Source organism: Cygnus olor, chromosome 1 (genome assembly GCF_009769625.2).
Source record: "Cygnus olor isolate bCygOlo1 chromosome 1, bCygOlo1.pri.v2, whole genome shotgun sequence".
Lineage (NCBI taxonomy): Eukaryota > Metazoa > Chordata > Aves > Anseriformes > Anatidae > Cygnus > Cygnus olor.
The window spans coordinates 68640156-68655154 of record NC_049169.1 but is presented as its reverse complement, the minus strand read 5'-3'; the positions used below and the strand labels follow the sequence as shown (position 1 = coordinate 68655154).

At 37.2% G+C, this 14999-nt stretch overlaps 1 protein-coding gene across 2 annotated transcripts in view; it reads right to left on the bottom strand.

Moving 5' to 3' along the window:
• PIK3C2G (phosphatidylinositol-4-phosphate 3-kinase catalytic subunit type 2 gamma) overlaps window positions 1-14999 on the bottom strand; it is a 213511-nt gene that overhangs the window by 125368 nt on the left and 73144 nt on the right. For both annotated transcript variants that reach the window (XM_040564008.1, XM_040564015.1), the window contains exons 14-16: window positions 10587-10701; window positions 8765-8895; window positions 1465-1653 (exon numbers count right to left, since the gene is read on the bottom strand). In XM_040564008.1, the coding sequence (XP_040419942.1) occupies window positions 1465-1653; window positions 8765-8895; window positions 10587-10701 (435 nt within the window). The remainder of the gene's footprint in view (window positions 1-1464; window positions 1654-8764; window positions 8896-10586; window positions 10702-14999) is intronic.

Sequence of the window (14999 nt, the reverse complement as noted above, 5' to 3'; positions counted from 1 at the left end):
GACATTTTTTTGTCTTTCCATCCCAGCAATCTTTGCCAGAATGAATAGCATGTATGCAGCATCCAGTACACACTGAGAAGCTTTGTGACAGACTGACTCATATTTGAAATCCTGTAAAGCACCTGACAGGGCAAATCTTCTGCACCACACCCTGATCCAGAGCTGCATCTTCGAGGAACAATCAAGCCCTTTGCAGAAATGCCTTTCATACAGGGTAACAAAATTTGACAAAAGGTCTGATCTGAAAGCCTGGAATGCTCTGATGAACTGCCTCAAACTGTCTTGCTACTCTGGGGTGTGGAAGACAACACGCTGCCCACATAATCCTTTCTACATGGATCTTCTATAAATTATTTTATAATTTTTCATAATTTAATAATGGTAAATAAAATCTTCCTAATATGCTCCAGACCCTGATCTTTCAGGATCTTTGCTTCCATCATTCCCACTAAACATAAGACATATACGCAAACGTGAAATTTCTAATATTTCAGTTTGTTCTTATAGAAAGCTGAGATGCAGGTATTCTTAGGAAATCACTTTCAGAGGGAAATATCAGTTAAAAGTTAGCTTTATATTATTAAATAACTATTTTTTTAATAATGTGGAGGTGAGTGTATACAGTCCTTTCTCCACAAGTGAAGTTCTAGGTGAAGTAATTTTTTTTCTCTAAATGTGCTATGTATAATATGGAACAGATTGCAAAGCAGGTGCAGCTTGTGCTTATCCAGACATGTAAGGGCCTGATAAACCAGATTTGCTCAGTCATTTCATCTGCAGGTTTAATGTTTTCACAGGTAGATCACTTAACACAAAACACCTCCCAAGCGTTTAGAGGAAACATAACTGCTAACAAAATTCTGTCGTCTGACACTTACTATTATTACATCATAGGTAAGACTATCCCAGACATCAGGAAAGCCTGCCGACAGACAATCAGCTCCTGGTGTAAAAAGTGGGGGTGGGATCACAACAGAGGTTACTCAAAGTATGGGGAACCGACTTCAAAGTTTCTTCTTCAAAAAGATGGGCTACTGGTGGGTCTGCACGTATTTACACAGTATCACTGTCTGGAAGCACAGTTTAGTCCTCCTTATCTCCCATTACTCACGTCACGTCTGCACAGTAGTTTGAAGATATGGAGTGCTATGTAAATGCTAAGTATTTGACTGATCACCTGCTACCAGAAACTGACTGAATCGGCTATACAGCATGAAATACTCTCTTTATTATCCTGAAAAATAGGAAATCTTCTCAGCCAAGAAGGCAGGGCCAGCATGTTCAATTTAAGGTTATCACAGGAGCTGCAATTACATCTTCACTTTGACACAGGGACAGAACCAAAAACACAATCACTGAAACAAAGCATGATCCTATGCTGAGCAAATTGAAGTGCTGAATTAATCAGCAGCATGCGATCATTCTGCTTATCATTATTTTCCTACTTTGTTAATTTTCCCTTACCTGAAAGTCAGGAGCCCGAATGCCTCTAGAGGGTTAGAAAATCTCCATCTCCTCATGACAGAATACATTTCTGATACAGTTGTTCGATCCCAACTGGGTGCACTGCCCAGTACCAGAGGAAGGGAGCAATTTTGATTATTGCAGTAGTAACGATAAAACCATAAGATTCTTCTCTGTTGCTCTGAGAGTCTGGAAGAGAAGATTAGAAATTCAGTTTGAAATTAAAACCACCTGGAGCTTTGTGTAGCAACAAACTTTATTGTACTGGGGGGCCAAGTCATACAGAACACTGCTTTTCAGCTAAGTACATGTTTTCCTTGGGGTAGGATATCATTTTCTGCAGACCAGCTTTTATAAGAAAAGTGATACTTATACTCTGGGTCCGTCAGCCTTGGGTCATATAAAAATGAAGTGTCAAAAGACACACACATATGGTTATTTCACTTTCCAAGCACTCTCATTTTTCTTCTCCACTCTGTTGTTGGTGTTTGTTTTTACTGGGATTTTCTGACAGAGACAAAGAAGGTGCAGTCTTCACTGGATAAATTATTGTTACCTCCATCTGCTACACATCATCTCTAATTAAGTAGCGTAACAACTACACATACAACACTCCTAGTCATAGTTTTCATTCTTGCTCTTCCTTTGAGTAACACAGGCATGTCTATTTCTAGCATATTTGCAATAAAAATGGGGTTTAGGTACATCCATGCACGTACCCAGGAACATGACAGCACATGCTGAGATGGCTGAATAACGATGATAAAACGGCCAGATAACACACAATATTTCACCATAATAACTGCTTCAGAATAATAAATCCTAGGTTTTGCTATCATCAGAAAACAGAAGAAAAAATCCCCTGTGAGAAACAAGCTCAGACAATCTCCTAAATTTGATATCAGAGCCTTCAAAAGCAAGCTTTGAAAGTGCAGAATGGTCTCCAGTTGACACAAATCATTACTGAAGCCAAGACAGACATCAGTTTTCTTGGTCATAGTTGATCAGACTGGTGATCGTCTACTTAGTAAGATAACTTAAATATGACCTTAAGCTGATCTGGATATTTCAGAGCAAGGTGTAAGAAACTTTGTAGAAGGCAGTAAGCAAATAGCTTATTTCCAGTCAAGTACTTCGTTATCTGAATGTGTATAAGCTGGGCTCAAAATCCAAGCATTTCCATACCTGTCAGTATCTTCTTCCTCCTATTTGCAATGATGTGGGGGCATTCTTAGCCAAAATAAGTATCATCAAATTCTCAAGATTGTGGCTTTCACAGCTTAGAGCAATGAGCTCCTTTGTGGTTCTATTTTCACCAAGCAACTTTTCTTTTTTTACAATTTTAAATTGCCAAACATTTGGAACAGAGAGTGGTAGAACAGAGATTTTTTTTTCTTTTCTTTAATGCCACAAGAATGTTTATTCCTTTCCTTTAGGAGAATAAGCTTATAAATGTATGAAGAAGAAGAAGAACCTACCCCTATGATAAAAATTCTGTCATGTCTTTTAGCAACCATTTCAAGAAAAGTATCATTTAAGCAGTCATTTTAAGAAACTGTGTCAGAATTCACAGCATGTCTATTTTGACAACAGATAGATGTTTCTCTCTGTGAAAAAGTCACACAGAAAAAGAGATAAAAGTAGGCCTAAGACTTTATTGCCATCTTGTTTTCTTTTGTATTCAGATGTTTTTCTGCAGGACAGTTCAGCTAAAGGACCCCTTTTGTATGCTGACTTTAAGCAGGGACTGAAGCTTTCAAACAGCATCCTCCGAACTAGACAATCCGTTGTTCAGATTAAAGCAGCTAAAACCTCCACTGAATTTACAAAGGGAGATACGAAATCAATCGTTGTATTAGGTTTTCTAAATAATACATTTCTCCCTTTGACTTTGCTTTAGAGGCAATGCCATTTTCTCTTTCCATGTTTCTACAATAAATTAGATTAACATATTTTAAAGATTAGATTAACATATTTTAGAGATTCAAGATGAAACTAAAGGTTAGGGTGTTTTTAGTTTTTATTTTTTTAATTTTGAGATTTTCATTTAATTTTCTTAGTTGTACTAAAAGTTTACACATACGTGTGATGCGACATTTAAGGTAAGCAGTAAAATTATTGTGTACATATAACATCTGCAGATTGTTATGCTACTAAGGCTACTTTTTGTCTAAAATGGGTTAAGATATAATAAACCCTATTCACTGATAAAAATGCAGTTCATTGGGCTTTTTCATTTAACATCATTACGTCTATGCTCCCCTCTATATAACAGTTATTTTAAAATATATAGTCTTCTACTCAACACAAAGGAAAATACAGAAGAAAAAAATCTTACTTAAAACCTAAATAATTCAGTAGTTTTCATTTTGATAATTTTCTTTAATCCTTTTAGCTAAATGAAGGAAAACAGCTTCTGTGGAAGATTTCTTAGCTGCTGTTAATTATCACTTATTTTGTGGAGAAATGGTAAAAAAAAAAATAGTTTAAATGCTTCTGAGTGTTCTGAACATTCATGCTCAGTCCTAGAAAAGAACAAGACAAAATGGCAAAAAGAGAGTCAGGAAAGCAAAACAAAGATAGAAAACTCAAATTTCTGTTTCCCAGTTCCATTTCTCACTTTCTCTTCTGTGGGCAGACTAGTGAAGTGTGTAGTATTACTGCCTTTTTTTAGACCTGTACTATCTACCAGGCTCTAAGTAGCCATTTTAATCACAATTCACAGCAAAGGCAGTCTTGTGATGACTGGTAGGCAAAGTAGAGTCTTATTAGACAAGTGGCAAAAATGAAAAGAAAAAGGGAAGCAGAAACAGTAGAAAAGGTAGAAGGAAAATGATGAATGAAGGAAAGAAAGATGGCAGAAACGAGACTGTCATCTTCCTGGCTTCAGACCAGTCTGATCCTTCCACTGGGAGCCACTGTGCACAAGCAGGCTGTACTGTGTTCGAAGAGCAGCCATTGTCCCAGATGGCTAGTTTTCTGGGGGGTTGTGTTTCCACTGCAGTAATCCTAAAAGAAATCAAAGGCTCACATCTCAATTGTTTTCAGAATTCAGCCAAAGCGGCTGGCAGTGACTAATTAACTCTCTTAGTCCATCCCCCCTGCTCCTCATGTGATTTGGTGGTGACGCCAAAGATCACATAATTTAGGGCCGTGAGGAGCACGAGCCATATGTTGAAGTTCACTTCCTTCATTTCCACTGACACCCTCAAGTGACTCACTACTAATCAACATCCCAAAGATGCTTGCCACAGGGACCAGCATTCTGAGAGCTAACTACCAGAGAGACAAGGGTTTGAGAGTCAGCTGCTGTGAAGACCATATGCCTCAAATAGCTACTGGGGAGACCTGTGTGTGTGTAATAGGAAGGGGTCCAAACACCATCAAGCAGAATATGGCTGTGAACATGAGGGCTTTTATGTCTGATCGTCAGCAGCTGGGGAAAGAAGGAAGATCTGGAGCCAGCTACTAGATAAAATGAGCTCAACTTCTGGAGCAACTGATATTTTAATGCTAAAGATTTAGATATAAATATGTATGTTCATGGATATATTCTACTGGCAGACTTTGATCATGATCAGGCAGAGTGGAAGAACAGAATCACACTGTCTGTGCTGTCTATTTTTGTGAGAGTTCTGTGTGTTTGTGTATGTGCTGGTAAGGCACCGCCTTGTGTCTGGGCTGATTTGTGTGGTTAGGTGCCGTCTAACTGTCTGTACTATGTGGTTAGTCTGTACAGACTAACCACCTAAGACACGTCTGTACTATGTAACACCGTCTGTACTATGTGTGCCTACCAGGAAAAAGCACTCCACTTCTCTAATGGCTGAACCTGGGGACACGAAGCCATGGCCACGTTGCATCCACAGTGCTATTGGATTTGATAGCCTGTAACAAGGACAGCCATGTGGTTGTCTGGTTTTAGCCATTTTCTCCTTTCTCTACCATAGGGTTTAGAACATTTTCTGTCCATTCACTTATTCCCTCCGCTTTCAGTAGAATGACTAAAACGACAGCCTGTGAGAGCTTTCTTGTGTCTTCCATCCACGGACACTTTTTTATTTAAAAATCATATCTGAGACTTATAGGCCTGAAGCATCATCAGACGTGTTGTTACTGAAATGTTACCTAGATTTCTCCTTTTTTCTTGACACATGAAGTAAGGAAGAGAACCTGAGATTTCATGGTAATAATATGTTTGGATACAAATATATTTTTAAAAACTTTAATAAAACTATCTTGACTAAGGAAGGTAAAAAGAATGCTTCTGATATTGGTACAACAGAAAATCGTAGGCTGTCAGATTCCTCTTGACCAGAAATTGCTTAATAAAAATAGACCTCCTTCAAACCCCCAAGTATGCCACCCTTCACCTTGATGATGCATTTGCTAGACCATCTTGACCACAAGATGGGATAACTGAAAACAACAAGCTGTGGGAAAAGCTAGGACTACCATTCTTTTTCCTCCAAGAATGTTATTGAACTTATTGAAGCCTTAGCAGCAGCCACTTGAATCTGTCTTCTGCAAACCTCCCAGCTGGAAAAAAAAAAAAAGGCATTCATGCCTCCTGTAAGTATTACCACCTCTAATGAACTTCTAAATAATTCAATGAATAATAAAGCATACTGTATGTTACAGTGTAACACTCTGTAACATCAACTCCTGGGAAAGGAAGTGAAGGAAGCTATAGATTGTTATATAAATACAATAAAGCCAGGAGACAAAAAAAATAAAAATAAAAAAGCCAATTAAAAATGACATTAGTTCTGGAAATCATCGCGAATGACCACAATCTCATTTGTTTCCTTTAAAACCTGAGAAACATCATCACAGACCAGATCATTGGTCTATCTCTCACCCAGTGTTTTGCCTCTGACAGCAGCAACCTGAGATGCAATTTAGGCAGGGCATGCCAGCCTGGCCACTTTTGGGGGTTTCTTCCCTTCATATTCCCAGAGAATTCAAAATTGTTGCATTAGGGATGTTATAGTCTCTACCCTTCCTTGATCTTTGTAATACCAGCTTATGAACCTGTTAGCCACGAACCTGTGGATAGCCTTTATGAATCTGATGGTATTGTCTACCTCCCCAGCTTTGTGCCAGTAGATTTTAGAGGTTCACCGCTGACTGCTTGAAGTACTTTCTTCCATTTATTGACAATAGATCTACTTCTGCCATGGGATATCCCTAGCTTGAATATTGCACCTTTCTTTCTTTCTTTCTTTTTTTTTTTTTTTTCTTCCTTGTCCATCACCATCATGATTTTGGAAATATTAAACACACCACTCTCTCTCAGCCTTCTCCTCTCTATATAAGAAGTCTCAGATTTTTTAGCTTTTAGCTTCTCCTGATTAGGCTACTACTTCATCCCTTCAAACATGTTGATTACCCTTCTCTGCCTTTTCCAGTTCTACTGTGGCCTTCCTGAGTTGTAGATGCAAGAACTACACAGCGTACTCAAAACACTGCCTTTCATGGTTTTAGATAGCAGTGAAATGACATACATTGGCTTCTCTTCTACACCCTTCTTGATGACACCTAGTATTTTGTTGGTGTTTTTGGTTGCTTCTGCACATTGTACTCATGAGTTCAGGGAAATATCAGCAGTAATTCAAAGATGGATTTTCTGTGTTGTAGCTGCAGGTTTTGAATTCAGCGTCATGTACAGATGTCTTAGATAATTTTTCCTTAAATATATCCTTTTAAATTTACCCACACTGAAACTCACTTGCCATATTTTTTCCTGCTTATTTTTGTAAGGTCCTTTTGGATGTCTCCTCCATGACACAGCTGCTATCTGGCAGAGCTTAGTACCATCAGAGTTGGAGATTTCACCATACACTTCCTTCTCCACATCATCGATGGAGATACTGAATAAAATTGGTCCCAACCTTGAGTACAGAGGGACTCTACTGCTGATTACTCCATTCTGAAAAGCCACCATTAAATGTCCAAACTTTGTCTTTAACCAGTTTTACTCTATACCCATAAACACTTTCTTTAACAATCTGATGTGGAACCTCACCAAAGTGTCTTGAACATCCAAATACTTTATGTTCACCAAATCCCCCAAATCCATGCACCCTCTTACAACCTTCTAGAATAGCAGCAACAGGTTGGTGAGGCAGGTTTCTGTTTACAGAAGCCACACTGGCTCTTTACTGACAGATTTCTCCATGCTTAGCTAAATGCTTAATGATCTTATTTCTTCTCACAGAAGCCACCATTTTACTACAAACAGAGGTCAGATGCATTGACTTGAAGTACCCCTACCCCAAATCATTTCTAGAGCACCTTTTGCAGGTGGGAATCATGCAGACAACTTGCCAGTGCCCTAGCACAGTGGCCATTTGTGATAAAATACTGTCCTCCCATTCATATTAGAAATAAAATAATAACCAGACCACAGACCCCATGAGTAATAAAAATAACTTTACATTATATTCTGTCTTTTTAAAAGATGAAGCAAACATTAAATACACTTTTTTTTTTAAATTAAAAAAAAAAAAAAGGAAATCAGCATAAAAAAGCCTTCTTCGCAGATATATCACACAGAGAGCTAGACTGGCTTTAAGTTATTTAGTTATTGCAAAACTAATGTATCTTTTGAACTTTGATGAAAGATTAATTTAAATAATTAACTGTGACTGGTGTAATGACTTTCCATAACTATTTATGTTCCTAATGCCACTTGGATTATATCTAAAATTCTTTTATATAGTACATAATCCTAATTGCTTATGTAACCTGAGCATACTTATCTTCCTCAATATATACAGCACATTTTGTTTCACTTTGTCTTTATTTGTATTCTGTTTAAAGCTAAACTTTGCATACTTCTTTCCTTGTTTAAAAAGAACCTAATACGGGTTGTTTTAATGATTATATGCTATTACTATAGCTTATTAGTCTGAGTAAAGTATCAATAGGGAATAGTGATTTTCATTGAGTCTAAAGATTTTCATTTTAATACTGTTATAGACTTGTCACATCCTTTGAAAATCTTATCTTTTGAATCAAAAATTGGTTTCTCCCCTCAAAGACATGAAAAGATATAATGATAGAGAGGTAAAAACAACCCTTTTCTAAAACAGTAAAGTACACTGCCACTTCCAGGGGCTTATTTAGGCTTTGCTGTGATCTATTCTCTCGTTTAGAGGTGCTACTTCTCAAATCAATCACATTATGCTCCTTCAGAGAAAAAAAAAAAATTTAAAGAAGTGGACTCATTTAATTGTGATCAATAGAATAAGTACTTGAAGCAAAGATTCAGCAGAACTAGTTGGGTAGAACTTACAGCAAGAGAGACTGTGCTTGTGAAAGTCTTGCAATATGCTTCAGGCACTCTTTGGTTGGCTCTTCAAGATCATCCTTTTTCTCTTCAGGTTCAGGTTTAATGAACTCCAAATTAGTTTCTGGAAAGTCAATCTTTATTAAAAAAAAAAAAAAGACAAAAAAGACAGAAGTCCTTTTAGCGATACGTATTCTCAGATACATCTGTTAATAAATGTCATCCTGGATTTGTACAGGAAGCATACAAAATATGAGAGAAGAGGAGGTAACTCTCTGAGGAGGTTCACTGCAAGTAATACTTTACTTAGAGAAGTTGGTGATATACCCAGCCCACGAAAATCAGTGGGAGCTTTGTCTCTGACATTCTTAAGAGAATTTAATCCACTGTATTTCAATTTTATTAGAACTACATGTACTCAAGGCTGAAGTTGTTTTTTCCTTCCTCCCTCCCTCTCCTGCTTTTTAATGAGATAGGTCTTAAATGAAAAGCATCCATTAGATTTTTTTTTCAAAAAAAAATAAAACTCTGATATGCAGTTTAACAGCTTAAGAGATGGGAATCAGATTCCTGATATCAGTTCCTGATGCTCAATTTCATATATGTTGTATAGTATCTACCAATATTTCATTCTTTGCACTTTCACATGGGCATCAAATATTTAGGAAAATGTTTTTAAGATACAGAGAAAGAAAACATTCCACCAAAATTATGAATCTTGAGGTCACGGTAATCTGAAAATGTAGGTTGTTCCTTAAAATCCAGTTCAATTTGCACATCCCATTTTGGTTTGCTCACATCATAATCTCTTATCTATATATTTTCTATATGTATATACATTAGATATGCATCACTCATCTAAAGGCTAACAAAGTTTTTCTCTACAAAATGTAAGTGTCATGTTGGGCACATCAGAAAAGCAATCCTTATGGCAGTATTTCCAGTATGTTCACAAATCACGATACTGTCACTTATATGGCAATAACTGAGAAGGGGATGGGGAAATGAGAGACCCTCCTTTCCCGTTCCTTTCAGCAGAGAAAGATGATAACTGAGTAGCCATTTACTGTCTGGACTTCCTTTATTATTAAGAGAAAGAGCTGTTCTAAGTCATCTTCTTGGCCCGAACTCCTCAGACTAGAAAATCCCCATTTGCTTGTCTATTAAAAATAGGGTATTTTTAGACCAGATGAATTTATCTGTATTATCTGTTCTTTTACATGTCATTTGCTAACAGTCATTTCAGCTTTTTAATACGGAAAGCAATTGGCTTTGCCCTCAAAGTATCCACTTGCTAATTTAACTTGGAAAGGTGACAAAACTACCAGGCAGACTATCAGGCATTTTCAGTACTGGGAGCACCATTCTGCCAGAGTTTGTGGGTTCTCAACATGTAGTCATGGAGGGAGAGCTCTACTGCCATTTGTGGACAATTTGCTTGTAGATGCTTCCTTTACACTAATTGCAAGCTGTATTTTACACTTATAATTGCATACAGTTCAGTAGTACCCAGAACTAAAGTTCAGATTTGAAAAGCCATCTGCAAGTCATGTAACTAGTCAGCAATTTTTGTTAAAAGTATTTTTGGAACCAAAATTATATTAATAAAAAATTACTGCATGAAAATCTTCCATAGCTCTCAGAGGTGTCATTCTATGTACAAATTATCATACATATTTGCCACTATGCAGCATTATAATTTTCATCCACTAAGATTAACATGCCCTCTCTGAGCAGCTATAGTAGAAATAGGATTTCTAATTTGTGTGGTCTTTTTTTTTTTCAGTTTGTTGGAAAAAAACTTTTCTTAGCTTTTTTATTTTCTTACCTGCAACGTTACTGAAGTTGGTATATCAGTACTGCAGATGCCTGGGGTAATCATTGATGCTGGAAGTATGCTGTCCAACTTCATGCTAAGAAGCACAGTTCCATGGATGAGCCGCCTGGACACAGACAGAAATACTGCCTCAGTACTGGAGGTGAACTGGGTTTATTGAAATCACGTCTAAAAATATAGAACCGGACAGCTTAAAGGACAAGTGAAAGGATAACAAACCTTTCATCTTTATGTGGTTAGTACAAATCTGGTCAAGATCAGTAGTGGTTGTACACTGGTGGCCTGTCTGCCATAATGCTATCTATTTAGTTGCAGGGATTGTGGCACAGATCAAGCTGATGAGAAATTCCAGATCAGCTCTGTACTTTACCATTGACTTCCTGCATGACAGGGGTTGTCATTGAAGCTAGGTATAAAATGAGGATAACACCATATTCCTATCTCAGTATTTCATTTTGGGAACAAATACGGTAGAGACTGTGAAGTGTCAACATACTATGTAAGGTGGAGGGAATGGAGGGCAGCATACATTTAATTCCACAGAAAGAAGAAACTCATGACAATCTACTGCGACCAGAATGAATCCTGCTGATTTTATCAGTCAGAATGTGTAAATGGAAGGGAAGTAGGAGTACAGCTTCAGCCTTCAACAATCTGGAAGGAATTTGAATGGGGTGGTTTGTACCACATGCACATTTGTTTTTTGGACAGATAAAAGATTATGGTCTGAAGTACCTATCTGAGCACTACGTGCACGATAAAGCCCTATCAGAAACAGGCATACATGTAGTCTGCAAATAAGAAAAACAACACAATTTGGCAGGTCAACACAATTCACTCCAGAAAACCTGAATACAATCAGAAAGTTCAGGTGTAAATTCTAACGATAACTAATCCACTCAAATTAAGAATGCAGTACCTGGATACTATACAGTACACCAGATTTACCCTCTAATTTGTCTACATCTTAATGGTTAGTTAGGATAAATTCAGAATTTTGATACGTTGAACATCTTTTACTGGCAAATTTTATTACTATTATTCCAAGCACTGCTCAGTCAATGAAACTGTGAGAGAATGGGCTAGACTGTCTTCTGCCAACTCTAACAAAAACACAGCCAGGTAGACGAGTTTTGAGTAAACAGCTTTTTACCAGAGATGAGGATGTTAGAGGAAAAAGAGAACTCAGACGGACTTTCTGATCCCAGCATGAGTTTGCATCATTGCTGGAAAAAAGTACATTTTTGAATTGCATACTAAAATAAATTTTTGCAAAGTCATCTGAAGAAGAAACAGGGGACTTCTGCAAAGTCATTTTTGTGATTCAGCACTTGGTGCAAACCTAACTTAGGGCTAATTTTTGTTTTTCACTTCTGAACCTATTGATGTCATAAGTGCAAACATTTTATTTTATTGTGAAATACAGCTCGAGAGGATTAAAGACAAAGCCATTTTCTAGTTTCTTTTGCAGCTGTAGGCAGGCATATTTGCAGGCGAAGAGAGGCAGGAAAAGGAACTGTGATGCGAAGAAGATACCACTTGGGGAAAAACAGTTTGTGATACGAAGTTTTTCACACTCAGCCGATGTGAATGTGGAAGTGATCAATGGTGGTTCAAAGCTGTTTTCCTGTGATGCTTAACTGGAGTCACATCTCTTTGACCATCCCCTTGTGGATGGAGTCACATCTCTTCAACCGGTCCCTTGTGGACAGAAGTTTACATGATAATTCGAACTAATTACCCCTTAAGTTAGCAGGGAGAGGAGTAGCTGAGAACTGAATGAACATGAAGACTAAATTATCCTTTTGAGTTCTCTTTATTGCTAATCACTTTTATATCATGCTCTAAAACCATAGGGGGCTTTAAAGAAGAATATAGACGGTAGATTTTTTTTTCCTGGGTAACCTGAAAATCTGTATAAGCAAATACAAGAAGTACCACAGACCTCAGAGGCACTGTATGTGTGTTTAATTGAGACATTTTCTGAACTCATTATTACAGCTCATTTGTACCGAGTACAGTTGTGGCTAAAGACTGTCCTGGAAAGTAAGGAACAATTGGTAGGTGGACTTCTCCAGTCCCAGAGAAGCACCAAAGAAAGCAGAATGCTTTCAGAAGCAGAAAGACTAAGAATGCTCATATGTTAAAGCAGATGAGAGGACTATGAGTAAAACCAAAGACCACTGAAACAGTATGGAGGTACTATCTCCTAAGAAAAAACTGAACTAGTTTTAAAAAAAGATATTTATACCTCTATACAAAATACCCTAATTTATGTCTACAAATAAGTGAATAACTAAAGTTGTAAATCACTCTTTAGACCAAGGCGAGTCAATAAACACAGGCAGTATTTTTAAAATGTGTGAAGAGACATTGACTACTGAAATATGATATATTTTCAGGTGCAGCTTTCCCTAGCAATCTTTGGGGAACTATATGCACTACACAGATAATACTCTTCTTTTGGACACAAAAGCAGAACAATAACAAATAGCCTCATGAGTGAATGAAAGTTACATTATATTTAGAAAAAGGAAAAGAGGCAGCAGTGTGTGTAGGATCCGTTCAGAAAATGAAGGAGCCAGCATCATGAGCGTTATAGCCATAATCTTTTCTGAACAGACTCCTCTCTCTGCTGTCTTGGACTGATGATCTCAGGCAGGTCACTCCCCATTTTTCCTAACAGTTTTCTCATCTATAAAGTGAGGACAGTAACACTGATCTTTGTAAAGTGATCACAGTCATGGGTGATGGTTTCCATGTAGAAACTGGAAAAATTCTCTTCAGCATAAGGCCCATAAGAAGGTGAATAAACAAGTGCTGCCTTGTGTCTGCTGCCATTTATTTATTTATATTCTCACACAAAACCAGGGCAGGTAGAAACCTCTGGAATTACAGATTCCCAGATCTTGTTTCCAACAGGAGCTAAAATAAACTGCCAATCTTATCACAGAAGAAGAGGACACTACAATGGAAGGACAACACAAGGCACTCCATCTTATAAATTCAACCTGGTGTCCTAAATTCACATGGGAGACCTCATTCACCACACCCAGCAAGAGGAAAATTTTGTTGCCTGTTCTGATCCGGAAATACCAGTGCAAAATAAATCATGTTGTTAGAATCAATGAACTCAGAGCAATGGGCACTGTGAGAGACATCACAGCTCCCTAATTGCCCCATATGATGGATTCCTGATTTGTTAATTAGCTCTAGATTGCTAAACTATTCAGCCCAAGAGACAAACACATTTTTCTGACATGAAGGAATGGAAAATTGGCACTCTGGTTTGCAAACACTTTTGAACTGACTCTTGAAACTAAGATTTCTTGATACAGGAACATCATCAAGCGCCTTATTGATTTATGGACAGTTGATAAAGATAAGAAATGTGAATATGGAGGCTCACCAACTGGACAAGTCAGAAGCCATCATCATTGTTACTGTGTTCATTCACAAAATGTATATAACGTTAGAGTGGTGTGACTGTTTAGACAAGATATACCAGGAAAAAGAAGACAAAATATGGTGCAAAAATAATGCAATTATCCCCAAACCTGACATAATAAACCTCAGAAATTCAGAGGTAAATTTAAAGGAAATCCAAAGCTGCTGTGCTAAAAAGAAGCATATTTTATGGCCTAAGAAGTGTTAATTCTGCACTGGAATGATATCATGAAATAACAATTCTAATTACATGTACTCCAACATTCTAGAAAACTCACATTAGAGATATAATTTTCCTTTGCAAAGAAATGTTATATGTCCTACAGACATTTACAAGGAACATATCTTCACTCCACAGATTTTCTAGCTTGATTAACTCCCATAAGTCTGAAGACAGTGAATATTGCAACTGGAAAATTATCAGATTACTCCAGATTAAAACAAATTTGAGGCTGTGTTCTTAATTCTTTCTAATTTTGTGCCCCAAAACCTAACATACAAAACAAGTTTATGAGCAATAATTTTAATGTAGACAACTACACCTAGGCAAAGACTGGAGAAAATTTGCAGGATGTCAGTTTTGTAAAGAATTACAGAGAAATGTGCAGAAGCATGCAAGGCTGATTAGAAGAAATACTAACATATATTTGACAAATGGTATAGTGGCTATTCTCTATCCATCAGCTAGTATATCGCTCTTATACATTGATCTGTAAAGGGACTTTGACATAGAATGGCTTGGTTTGGAAGAGAGCTGGTCCTGCCCAAAAACATGAGAAGCTTTCTCTGCTTCTAGCCAGAGATGAAGGGAACTTGCATACATTAATAGCTAAAATAAATTCAGTTTTTCTTAATCTTCAGTTCAGACTAACTATAAAGAATTAAAGTATGAATGATTGAAGACACTATACAATGAAAATAGCCATTTTTTGAGAGAAAATAGGTATCAAGGAAGGA